At 54.7% G+C, this 12,541-nt stretch overlaps 1 protein-coding gene across 4 annotated transcripts in view; it reads left to right on the top strand.

Moving 5' to 3' along the window:
* KCNQ4 (potassium voltage-gated channel subfamily Q member 4) overlaps positions 1-12,541 on the top strand; it is a 76,330-nt gene that overhangs the window by 48,547 nt on the left and 15,242 nt on the right. For 2 of the 4 annotated variants that reach the window (XM_065576794.1, XM_065576792.1), the window contains exons 8-10: positions 527-615; positions 4,777-4,932; positions 11,854-11,910. In XM_065576794.1, the coding sequence (XP_065432866.1) occupies positions 527-615; positions 4,777-4,932; positions 11,854-11,910 (302 nt within the window). The remainder of the gene's footprint in view (positions 1-526; positions 616-4,776; positions 4,933-11,853; positions 11,911-12,541) is intronic. The other 2 variants (XM_065576793.1, XM_024104256.3) reach the window with 2 other exon arrangements.

The raw sequence follows: 12,541 nt of genomic DNA, 5'->3' as shown, positions 1-12,541 counted from the left end.
CGCAGCCTGGGCGTCCGGCTGGGGCAGAGGCATTTGCACCGTCCAAAGACGGGGTGCTAATGCACCCGATGCACCACCAGCAGGAATGGGGTCTGTGGATCAATGGGCACCAGGTGGCAGCAGGAGGTGCTGACTCACGGCCTGCGGCTGCTGTTTGCTGTCTGTTCAAGGGAGGGGGGTGGAACTGGGAGTGAATTTTGATGCCCTCAGGGGGGCCAAGCTGTTTTGAGATGCCAGGATGAGAACTCCTGCCTGCAGCATCCGACCTAGACCCCGAGTCATAGAGCAGGGCACTGCGAGCTCCCATGTGCCCAGCTGTGCCCAGCCACCTCTGGCCTGACCCTGCAGCATTCACTATTATTCCAGTCCTGGGCTCCCCGTTCACTCACCCACCAATCCCTTCGCATCCCTGGGCACCACCCTGCCAGTGCCCCTCGGTCCTGCCAACAGCACCTCTCCCTGCACTGCCAGTTCCTGGCGTCTCCTCCGTGGACACTACCACACCATCCCTCTCTCTCTGGTGCAGGCTGCCTGGCGCCTGTATTCGACAGACGTGAGCCGAGCCTACCTGACCGCCACCTGGTGTTACTATGACAGCATTCTCCCATCCTTCAGGTAGGCGCCACGCCACGCGGGTGACCACAGACTGGGTGCTGTGGGGGGAAGGGGAAGGGTGGTCCCTGCCATCTAGCAGTCTCCTCCTCCGAGAGCAGTGACGTATGCAGGGCTCTGAAGGTCAATTGCCTCCGTGTCTGTTGAGGGCAGGATTCGGCCCTGCCCACTGGACGACCCCGCAGGGCTTAGGAGCAGCGTGGATGTGAGCAGCTTTGCCCCAGGAACTGGGTATGTAGCCTGATGTTGCTCACCACCACCTTCCCTGCCAGCCCTCTGGCTGTCGGGCACAGCAGAGGTGGTGGAGATGCCTCGTGTGGCTGCAGAGGCTGGAGTCCCATTGTTCCCCCCAGAAAAGGGGGGGGGTCACCGAGGCAGGGTGCAGAATTACCCCCCTGGCCCCACGGGCGTTGACGCAGGGAGAGGGACGAGTCCCGGGTTAGCTGATGGAGTTAACCCTTTCAGCGTCATGACAGTTCAAAACTCCAGAGCCGGTGCCCCCTGGTCGCTCTCTGGAGATGCATTCTCCGTGCGGGAGAACGCCGAAACCTTTGCACCTTGACAAGGGCTCACGTGACCGTGATGCTCAGATGCGCTTCCAGAGAGAGCAGTTTATCAGCGCTGGTGCCATCAGGCACGTATGCACAGCCCACTTGGTTTAATGAGGCAAGACTCCGCATGCTCACCCCAGGCATGTACTGTGGGCATCTAATGGTAGAATTCCTAGCATCCTTTTTGGGGAGGAGGGCGGGAAAGTGGGGCACAGACTGGACCCTGGTCTATGATTCCAGACTTTGAGGCACCCCTGGAGCTGAGATGTCAAATGCTGCAAGCCAGTGTCTGTTCTCCCCCATTTACATTGGAGTCAAACGGGAGCCGTCCCGCTGAAGTCGGGCATTGCTCTGGGGTAAACCAGGTGTTAGGGGCGATCAGAACCGGGCTCAAGGCCCCTATGTTGGCTCGATGGTCCGAGACCTGAAACGCAGTCAGGCTGAGATTTCTGTTAACCCTTCCTGTGCCGGCATTTCCCAGCCCGCCAGTCCATTGAATCGATATACACAGCCCTGAGGACCAGAATTCCTTTTGACAGTGGAAATAACTTAACTTAATGGCGGGACCGGGGGAGGAATAGGGGTGCTTGGGTTGCCAAAGGTTTTGCAGTTAATAGCTTCCCCAGGACGGCGCCCCTTCTCATCCAGGTGGGTTGGGAGAAGGAGGCGGAGCTGAACTTTCTATCCAGCCCATCCATAAAGGGCAAAATCAACTTTGCTCTCCCCCATCATCCTCTGTCTCCTGCCGAGCTAGTGTCTATGGGGCGCAGGGGCGGAATGGAGCCGCTGCGAAAATTCCTGATTTCCTCCTCCATCCTCCTCCATCACCCCCAGGGGCCGCTCCCTTCGGAGACCCGCGGCCGCTGCATCCATTCCAGCCCTGCCCGCTCTGTCTCTCTCCCCCCTCCCATAACGTTTCCCAGATAAGCTGGAGCCCTGCTGCTGATGGGACCGAAGTGGACGGATTCCGCTGGTGGCTGCTGTTGAAATTAGCTGGAGCCGGGAGGATTGCTTGGCGCTCTGAGACCTGGACTTGACGGGCTGCAGGCCAGCCCCATGTGTCGCCTCTGGGGAGGTGGGAGGGCAGAGTAGGAAAGACAATGTCTGTGTAAGGGAGGAAGGAGGCGAAGGCCCTTTGGGTATCCATGGATGCTGCCTCCCCTGTTAAATCAACCCACCTCCTTTGCTCTTCCCCCTGATCCTTTAGGAATACATTGTTGGAAGGGGAATTCCCAAGGCCTCTGATGCTAAGAAATAGCGTTGTATAGGGGGACAACACCCGGAATCGTCATTGCTTCTGGATTGTCCAGTTGTGTCCATCCACCACGTATCTGTGTTGCTGGTCTGCACGGGGCAGAGTCTGGCTCTGTGTTGTCAATTGTACAGCGCCAAGCGCACTGATATTAGGCAAATAATAAAATTGCCCCACTTTACACCAGCATGCTTGAGTCAGGGAAGGAAACATGCCCCTCCCCCCAGAGCTTGACCCCCCCTCCCCTCCCCTTCTGCTGCTGACCATGGATTTAGGTTTTGTCTGCTTTGTCCTACAGTGGGTGTTTCTTTGCCATGACCCGTGGTTTTATTTTACAAAGACAGAATTCTTAGCAGCCTGAAACACAAATCCCTCAATTCCCAGCAGCACCACGGCACAGAAATTAACCCGAGGTACCAAACTGCGAAGGACTGCCCTACGTTAGAATCCCCATTCGCTTCTCTGTCACTTTTGAGCCCGTCCCGTTCAGAAGACTGTCTAGTGTGGGGGTTGTTTTTAAAATAAACAACAGAGGTGGCGCCCAGAGTTGGATCCAAACTTCCCCAGAGTTCAGCAGCTCTCAGACACAGGCGTAGTTTAAAGGGGCCAGGGGAGGTGTTGTCCCCCACAACTGCAAGCTTCAGGCAGGCACAGAATTTGCCCCCCAACATGAGGCCCCATTGGCCTGACTGGAGCTGCCCCCCCAGATATAGAAGTCAAACTATACCTGTGCTCTCATGCGATTCCACAATTTGAGAGAGATAGGATGGCCCTGTGACATGATAGTTCAAGTCCCTGCTCTGCCACAGACTTCCTGTGTGAGCTTTTGGCATGTTCCTTAGCTTCCCCGTGCCTCAATTTCCCATCTCCACCATAGCACGGTGGTGTGGTGAGGATAAATACCTGGAAGATTGAGAGGCACTCAAGTACCTAGGAGAGACAGCACACAGATGTAAAATATTCAGAAGGAAGATGCAAAATGCTGCCGGGTCTGCCAGTCATTCAGTGACTGGCATTAAGACACCCGGGGGCCTGACCCAAAGCCCTTCTGAAATCAACGGGAGTCATTCCATCGATTTCAATGGGCTTTGGCTCAAGGCTAGAGACTGTAACATCAACCGTATCGTGCTAAAAGGAGACCTTGCCCTGCAAGCTCAGTGTTGTGCTCTAAGGTGCGTGATGTGCCCCCCACTGGCATAAGCAGGGCCAGAATTCTGCATCGGGTCAGTTGCAGGAGAGAGGATTAGAAACTGGGCTGCCCCTCCGCTCCCCGATACTGGCTTTCCAGCAGTGCCCCTGCTTCTGATTTACAGCCGGGGGGAACAAGAGGCGCATCGGGCCCGTTTGTTTCATTGCACGATTTACGTCTCTATGCAAAGGGTCTTCTCAGACATACAGCGTGAGCAACATGTCACGGTCTCTCTTGTATCATCTGAGTTTGTGCAGAGCACTGAAAAATTGGGACAGACCCAACTGTGTCTGCCTGCAGCCAAACTCCTTGTAAACAATCCCAGCGATCAAACTGCCTGAAAACATGGTGGTACTTTCCCAGCTCTGCCCACTCGCGACAACACGCGACGCCACTCACTGTAGATTGTGAAAATCTTCGTGACTGGATCATTCCTCTTCTTTCTTGTGATATACAGCGGCAGCTCCGGGCACCAGTACTCCAAGCTCATGCCTGGGGCGGCAAGCCATGGGGGGCACCCTGCCGGTCCCTGCGAGGGCGGCAGTCAGGCAGCCTTCGGCAGCATGTCTGCGGGAGGTCTGCCGGTCCTGCGGATTCAGCGGCAATTTGGCGGCGGGTACGCCGAATCCGCGGGACCAGGGAGCTCCAGCAGACATGCCGCCGAAGGCAGCCTGCCTGCTGTGCTTGGGGCAGCAAAAAAGCTAGAGCCGCCCCTGGTGATATACCAAACAAAGGTGACATTTAAACTGCTATCACTAGGCTTCAGAGTAAACAGTTCATTGAGCTAAATGGGGAAGCTCCCTCAAAGCTATTGTTTTAGGCTGTCTGCAGACTCAGACAGACGTCATTCCTTCATGTCCTATTTTGAAGGATATCTTCACTGCCATAAGGCTAGAGGCTTAATTATTTAAAAAAAAAAAAAAAAGAAAGCGGAGATTGTGGAGCACAGGAACGTACCAGCCCCCCTCAGCCCCCCCAAACTATCATGAGCTGGCCCAGTTCGACCCCTACAAATGCCTGATAAAAGCTGCTAAGAAACTGTCTTTAAAGTTGGGGGGGGGGAGTTGTTTTACGCCTGCCTGGATCCCTGCTTTGTTCATTCATGTGGCTGTGATTTCTTTTTGCCTTGGAAGGTTTAATTTCTCCATGTTTTTATTTGAACCCACCCCCAGAGAGCTGGTCCTTATGTTTGAGCATTTGCACCGAGTCCGCAACGGAGGAGTTAGGAATTCAGAGGTGAAAAGGTTTCCTGACGGAGCCCCACCGCCATATCACTCCTTCACCTCTGGCCAGAAAACCATCGCCCCTGCTTTTTGCTCTGGGGAAAGGTAGGGTGCCCCCAGCTACCGCTCCTTGGTGTGTCCTTTGTCTCTCCCCCCCCTCCCCACAGTGTTGGCCCTGTGCGTGTGTGTGTCGCTGGCGCTGCTCTCCTCCTGTCTTCTGAGCGTGGTTTGGCTTTTGTCCGTGTTGGTGGCAGGTGTAACCCCTGGCTGGCTCCTGGTCTCCCTGTAGTGGCTGGACCATGTATAGAGGTTTATGTGTCTGCTGATGGATCTAGTCGTTTAGTACAAGCACTAGAGATTCTGCTTGTCAGACTCAAAGGTGGCAGGTTCAGTCCCCACAGACAACTCGCGCAGGGGTGTGACACACCCTCGTGCACAGATCACCCCTAATCCACCTGGCTGTGCTCTGTGTTCCCAGGGGCTCTCCAGCACCCAGGGGGAATCCAGCATCCCAAGCCAATGCCCGAGGTGCTAGGATCCCAATGCTAGGATTCCCAGTGCGCCGGTGCTCTTAGGGTACGTCTACACTACCGCGATTGCAGCTCAGATAGACACACCCAGGCTGGCATAGCTACAAATCGTAATGTTGACGTGGCAACCTGGGCTGTACAAGTGCACCCGGAGCCTGAGTAATTACATAGGTGCCGACTTCCCCTCTGCCTAGTGGGTGCTCGATGCCCCCCCGCCCCTGGCTCTGCCCCTGCCCCGCCTCTTCCCACCCCTGCACTACCCTCACCCTACCCCCATTCCACCCCTTCCCGAAAGTCCCCACCCCCTTCCCGCCCCCATTCCATCCCCTTCCCCCAAGTCCCCGCCTCATCTCCACCTCCTCCCCTGAGCGCGCCCACGTCCTCGCTCCTCCCCCTCCCTCCCGGAAAGTCCTAAGCGCCGCCAAACAGCTGTTGGGGGGCAGGAAGGGCTGGGAGGGCGGGGGAGGAGCGGGCACACGGCATGCTCAGGGGGGGTGGGAGAAGGAGGCGAGGAGGGGGGAGCTTGGCTGCCACTGGGTGCGGAGCACTTGCTAAATTTTCCCCATGGGTGCTCCAACCCCGCCGCACCCACGGAGTCGGCACCTATGGGTACTCGTGCTGCTGAAGCCCACGCCCGTGCATCTTGCAATTAAAACTAACATAGGTCTGTCTGCTCCAGCTGCAGCCACACCTCACACTGCCCTGCAGACGGACTCTGAGAGTCCGTGCAGCGTCATATGCTCAGAATCGCTCATAACGGTCAAACCTACCTCTTGTGCAGTAACATCACTCGGGACATTTTAAACTGGTGACCTGAGCATATGCCTAGGTGCACACCCTGAATAAATGTGTATTACATGTGATGTATCCTAGCTAACTCCAGGAATTGTATGTGTCAACACAGCGTAAGAGACAGCTGGCCCTTCTGCTCCCTTATCCATGGCCAACGCCGATGCTGCAGGTGAAAAAGCAAATGCCCCAACGTGCATCTAATTTTGTAGCATGCCCCTAATTGTGCGATGATATCTCGCTGGTAAATTTCTTCATGAGCTACCACCCGAGATGGCAAAACCCTGAAGTAGGAGAAACGGACGGGTCTCTCTCACTTTAATCCTAGCTAGTGATCTGATTCATAGAAATGCCTAATTCTGTTTTGAATTTCACTGAGGAATTTGCCTCAAGCTTGTCTTGTGGCAGTGAGTTCCCCAGGTTAACCAAATACTGGGTTTTAAAAAAAAGAATTTCCCTTCATCTGTGTTGTTGTTGTTTTTTTAAACACATTGCCTTTCCGTGTCACTGAGTGCCTCTTTGCCTTGGCATTATGGGAAAGGGTAAATTAGACTGCCCTGTGCACTGTGCTGTTCTGTACTTTCTTTACCGCTCACGTATCTCCTCTTGCTTGTCTCCTTTCCAAACGTCTCTTCAGCCTCTCTTCAAAGAGGCTCCTAGTGACAGATGCCGAGGCAGGTCAGCTCCAGTGTGCTGCAGAATGGAACCCTGCATTTGAAACTCCCAGCAGAGAGGAAGGGTGGTGCAGAGGTTAGGGCACTAGAGGAAGGCTTGGGAGACCTGGTTCAAGTCCCTGCTATGTCTCAGGCTTCCTTTGTGATCTTGGGCAAGTCACATAGTCTCTCTGTGCCTCAGTTTCCCATCTGGAAAATGGGGCTAAGTGGGAAGGACTCTCTCACAGGGGGCCGTGAGGATAAATACATTGAAAGATTATGAAGCGCTCTGAGATCTGATTAAAAGTGCTAGGTGATATTAGTGCTAGGTATTAAAAGTGCTAGGTATTCGTGGTTTGTGATGTCTCCATGACCCCCCAGTGGAATTACAGTCTGGGATGAATTGGTTGCTTATGTATTATTCTTAAGACACTGTGTAATGGTGTGTACATAGGGATGCTCTGTGGAGGTTAATTCGTGAGCAGGAGTGGTCTCTTGAGGGGTGCTAGGAAGGAAGGAAGGAGGCTCGCCCCCTCTGGCGACATGGCTTCTCCTTGGGTTAGGAGTCGCGTGGATACGGAGGTAGGGCCCGAAGCGCTGTGGTAATCGCAGCAGGAAGGCGCTAACGCTGGCTCTGCGGAGTGAGAGGCAGCTAGCTATGATGACCAGTGGCTCCGCGGGACGGAGGAGGAGGGGACCTGCTGGGCTCAGAGCACTGAGTTGGTAGGCTATGCACGCAGGCTGGAGGACAGGCCGGCAGGGGTTTTCAGAAGCACTCGGCATTAGCCTAACTCTGTTCCCATTGAAATTGGGAAGGCGGGGCTGAGTGCTCTGGGGAGCCCCTCCCGGTGTGACTGGAGGTGCTGTTCCCCGAGAACAAGGAAATCGCTTCTCCCAAGTGTCCTGAGCTAGTTTGGTCTTGGGGGAGCAGGTCGCCTGCGAGGGTGTTTCATCCCCACACGCTGGGTACGAGGGTTAGGGTCGCACGGATCCCGAGCATGTGATTCCCCTGCTGTTCTCTCGTGTCCCCACAGGGTAATACACACTCCCATGGGCTTTACTCCTACCGGGTCCTAATTCCTCTCCTAGTTTTCTTCCCCGACTCCAGCTGACCTGCGGGGAGGCGGGGGGGTGTTCTTTGCCAGGCCTTCTTCCTTTGCTCGTCTGAGGCAGGCTTTGGTTAAAGGGGGCAGGTGCCTTTCTCTAGAAAGCACCATTAGGAGTGGGGCATTTGATGAGCATAAATCCAGAGTCCACAGAAGGGGTGCCCCCACCGTGACGGGGATGTGGAGAACCGGAGAGCTGGAAGGTCTATTAACTCCATTAGCGTCATGAAGTGGAATCAGGCTAATCACGGAGACTTGTGCGTTTGCTGTGGGGCCCAGCTAGGTGGCACTCTGAGCTTCCAGAATGTCCCCTGGTCGTCTCTAGTAAATACCAGCACTACAGAGCCCCAGCTAGGATGAAAATGAATGTAAAAGCTGGTGAATGGAAGATTTTCCTGGAGACTTGTCTTCCACTCCGGGGGTTAAGAAGCTGGAAGAAACCCACCCCAGAATGCCCATATTGGAACTTTCTCCTGGGCAACGGGAGGTTCCGGGAGATGCAACGTGGAAGATGCTGGCCAGCGGTTTCTCAGCTTGATGGGAGAGAATGGAGCAGGAGGCTCTGGCCTCTGAGAGCAGAGCACTATTTTGGTCAATACACAGCTAGTCTACGATGCTTGTGAAGCACCCAGGTATGTGTCAAACAGCCTGTGAAATCCCAGCCGGTTCTTGGGTTCGGCCCCTTGGCGGATGTGTCGGCTGGATGGTGCGAAGTGCTCGTCCATTTCTGCCCCAGTGCATCATGATGTCCCAGAGGGATTCGTGGGACTCCGAGGAACGGGGGCGAACCGGTTAAATGAAGAGAAGCTGGCTTGGCTCTCGGAGCACCGGACTGCTCTAGTTTTCATTAGAGCTGATGCATGATGCCAGGAGACTATCCCAACCGCTTAGCTCCCGCAGACCTCTCACCTTTCTGAGCTCATGGGCTCAGCTAACTCTGTTCCGGTTTCTTCCATGAGCCATAATTACAAGGCCCTGCTTCGCCTTCAGCTACTCCGTAGTTGTGTCATGCTTCTGCAGCAGTCAACTGTGCCTAGCAGGGATCCGAGCACAACCGCCTCGTAACCGGCCCTCCAGTTCCGAATTGGGGAAAACACTGAAGGATCCTTCTGGTAAGTGTCCTGCAAAGACAGAAATTGCCTTGTGGTGACACCGAATGGGCCCAATCCTGCGTTTCTGACATGGGTGTGCGGTGAATGCAGAATCAGTCCCTAACGGTGACGTAATGACCCTGGGACTTTGTGACCAGGAGCTGCAGTAGAGGAGACAGTGGGGTCTCAGGATGAGGTCTGCGTGCCGGGGCTTGCCCTTGCCTTCTGGCCCATGTGCTCACTTGCAGCGGATGCAGTGTCTGAAGGTAGCATCCAGGAAACCTGCGGTCCCAGAGTAAGGCTGTGTTTGGAAGAACACAAAAAGAACTAAATAGCCCCAGGCAAACCCCAAAGCAGTGGTTCAAACTGGCTTAGCCGCCTGGAATTCAGAGCGGTCTGCAAAGTTAGACGGACGCCTAACAAGAACTGGCTTTTCCTTCGCGGAAAGCTTCCGGGAGGCAGCCCGGTGTAGTTAGAGCCCATGGCTGGGGGTCGGACAATAAGAATTCTGCTCCTGGATTGCCTTTAGCCTCAGTTTCCCCATCTGGAAAACAGGGGGAATGACACTGACCCCCAACATCTGTGAAGAGCATCGAGATCTTGGGGTGCAAAGGGCTGAGTGCTGGGATGATCATTGCACCCTGCTTCTGTTCAGGCTGGAGATACCTGTGTTAGAACCTCTCCAGCACCTGGTGACGCTCCCTCCCTCTTCACCAGGCGGGGAACACGCGGCAAATATGAACAATTACTCAACGTTGAAAAACGGAACTTTGGTCAAACCTCCCAGAAGGTTCGTTTGCGAGTCTCTGGAGACGCTGCGAGTCCGTTCCTGTTCTCATGGAGCCAGCTCCCTGGGCCCTAGGGCGAAATGCAGGATGAATCTCTCTCCTTGTCCATGTTCTCATCCAGAGAAGAAGCCATCCAGCCCTCCCCCACTCCTGGCCTGCTTCCCTGGAGGCAATGCACAGGAACTGAGCATGGCACTGCGGTCCCACAAGCCTGGGTGCTCTGGGCTGCCGAATCAAAGGGGGCCAGGGGGCACTGAGTCAATTGCTGCCCACCCCACGGGCGCTGAGATGAGAATCGCCCCATCACTATAACACCAGCGTTCCCAGTGCTTGGCCCAGCGGTGGGGCCTCGGGCTGGGGCATGTTAGAGGGTGTCTGGAAGTCTGCAGGTATTGCAATCTCGATGGGCCAGTCCAACATAGCATTCAGCCACCTGATTGGACTGGGCCTAAGGTGAGAGGCTGTTGGAAGGGTCCATATATCCCCCCCACCTGGTCCTTTCGTCTCCTGTGCTAACATCACCTCTCATGACATTATCATCTTCTTTTTCTCTCCTCCCCATCTCCACCTCCCTGCCATTCCTCTTGCATCCCCATTCATTCCCAGAAGCTGGAAAGAGGAAGACGCACCGCCCCCAAGGTGTTTACGTCTCAGGTAACCTTCCTCTTAAAGCCACAGTGTCTGTATTTTTTTCCCCCACCCAAAGAGTCACCATATGGTAGGTTCCCTCCAGGTGTTTTGAAATTCTTCACCCGCTGCTCCAGGAAATGTACTCGGGGCCAGGGAACCCATTTGGGGGGGTACGAGCGGAAAATAACCTGTGTGGTGTTGAAAGAGATGCTGCCAAGTAGCTTGTGATCAAAATATTGATCTGTCCTAAGATTGCTACAGTAGCCTGGTGGAGGTCGGGGGCGGAGGGGAGTTGCTCAGATTCAAAATGTTTTTGTTTTTATTTAATATCCATCTAACGACCTGTTTTTACAGAGAGCTCCATTGCTAAGAAATTTGACACACACACCCCTCCTTCCTGAGGGGGAAATGTGGTGGTGTTTATGTAGGACCTACACAAACTACAGTGCTTTGTGCTCCTTGCCTTTTACACGCAACAGGTGCAGTTTAGCCGGTTCCAAACTGTACCACAGGACCTTCCCAGCGCACCTTAGGGGGCCCTGGTCGCGCGACGCCATCAGTAAGATCTTGGCTTGAAATAAAATCTAGGGAACTGCCATGATGCCCCCTTCAGGGTAAGGTCAGAAGGGAAAGCCCTTTGTCTCTCCTCGGCGCAATCACCGGTGGGGTCACTCCCGCCCCAAACACCTCGGGGTCACGGCCTCCGTGGGTCACTTGGCTGCAGTTCGGGTGGTTTGCCACGCCTGCCTCGGAAGGCCAGAGGTCTCTGCGTGTCCTCTCATGGGGGTGAGGAGAGGTGTGCCCGAGCTGGTGGTGCCTGCTGTTTGGCCCTCTCTCCTCGGATGGTGTTTAACTCTGGCCCAGGGCTCTGCCCGCCAGTCAAATTGACCAGCAGCGTTTTGTTTCGATAAATGGGGCTCTTTAGGGGAGATGCATCAAACCATGACAAGGGTATGGGCAGGGCCCTCGAGGGCTCAGAGCCCACCACTGATACCACGGTGAAGAGCTCAGAGGGGAGAATCCGTTTGCCTGGGCTCTGTAGGATCAGACGATGCCATGTAGTCCTGAGTGCCACCTGCTGGCACCGTCTCTGTTAACTAGCTCCTTCCATGTACACAGCCCTCTCTCGTCGACAGAGCAGCCTCCCAACGCTCTTCTTAGCCACGTGAGCCCGCGTGGAACAAGATTCTCAGGGTCCAGCTTTACTTTTGTAGTCTTCCTGCCACACCGCGCATTGCTGGCTTTACTGCCGGGGGATGTTCCTCGCTGGACGCTGCTCTCCTTTTCCCAGCCGGAAGGTGGCGATGTCCACACCCAATGCCACTGCTCCAGGCCTCAGCAGAGCCGGGCTCCGAGGCCACCCCCCCGCACCACACCCCTTTTTGTCTCACTAACTTTCTCTTTCTTTTCTTCTGTATCTTTTATTCTCCACCCTCTAGCCAGATCTTTAGTAGTAAGCGGAATTTCTTTCGGATTCCCGCCGGCTGGAAACAGAGGTATCGCGTGCTTGGATACGCTTCCCATGACTTGTTTGGGGGCCAGGTGTTGGGGGCTCTTTTTGCTTTGGGGGCAGAGCCCGTGTGGAATGCAACAGATTGTCGGGGATGTGCATGATGGTCCCTCTGTGCCTTGCAACGAGGGCTGAGGTAATGGAGATATGCCTGCTCTCCTGTATGTAGACTGGTGCATCTCCAGTGCAGCTGTATGGGGGAATTAAGTGTATGGGTAGAGATGGATCAAAGCTTGCAGCATTATAATGGAAGAGGCTTCTGCTCTAGTGATCAGAGTACAGAGTAGGCTCTGATGCTGGCCCCTTCTGTGGCCTTAGACTAGTCACGTCACTGCTTTGTGCCTCAGTTTCCCCATCTGTAAAATGGGGATGCTGCTTACTGGCATCATGACAGTGGATAAGCTGAATGTGTTGGAAGCGCTGTGCAAGTGTTTATCCAACCCCCATAATACACCTTGGGCGTCTGGATAAAAACCAAATCTGCACCCCAACCACCTTGGGGTTTTGTTCTGCAAAAGATCAAAACCTGATGAAGTTCTGCAAATTCCAAACCTGTCTGGGTGTGTTCTCCATCTCTGCCTATAACCCCATGAAATGCTGTGCTGAAAATCTACCCC

Source organism: Chrysemys picta, chromosome 23, assembly GCF_011386835.1.
Source record: "Chrysemys picta bellii isolate R12L10 chromosome 23, ASM1138683v2, whole genome shotgun sequence".
NCBI lineage: Eukaryota > Metazoa > Chordata > Testudines > Emydidae > Chrysemys > Chrysemys picta.
Note: the sequence above shows the minus strand (reverse complement) of the source record. Positions and strands in the feature narration are given on the sequence as shown.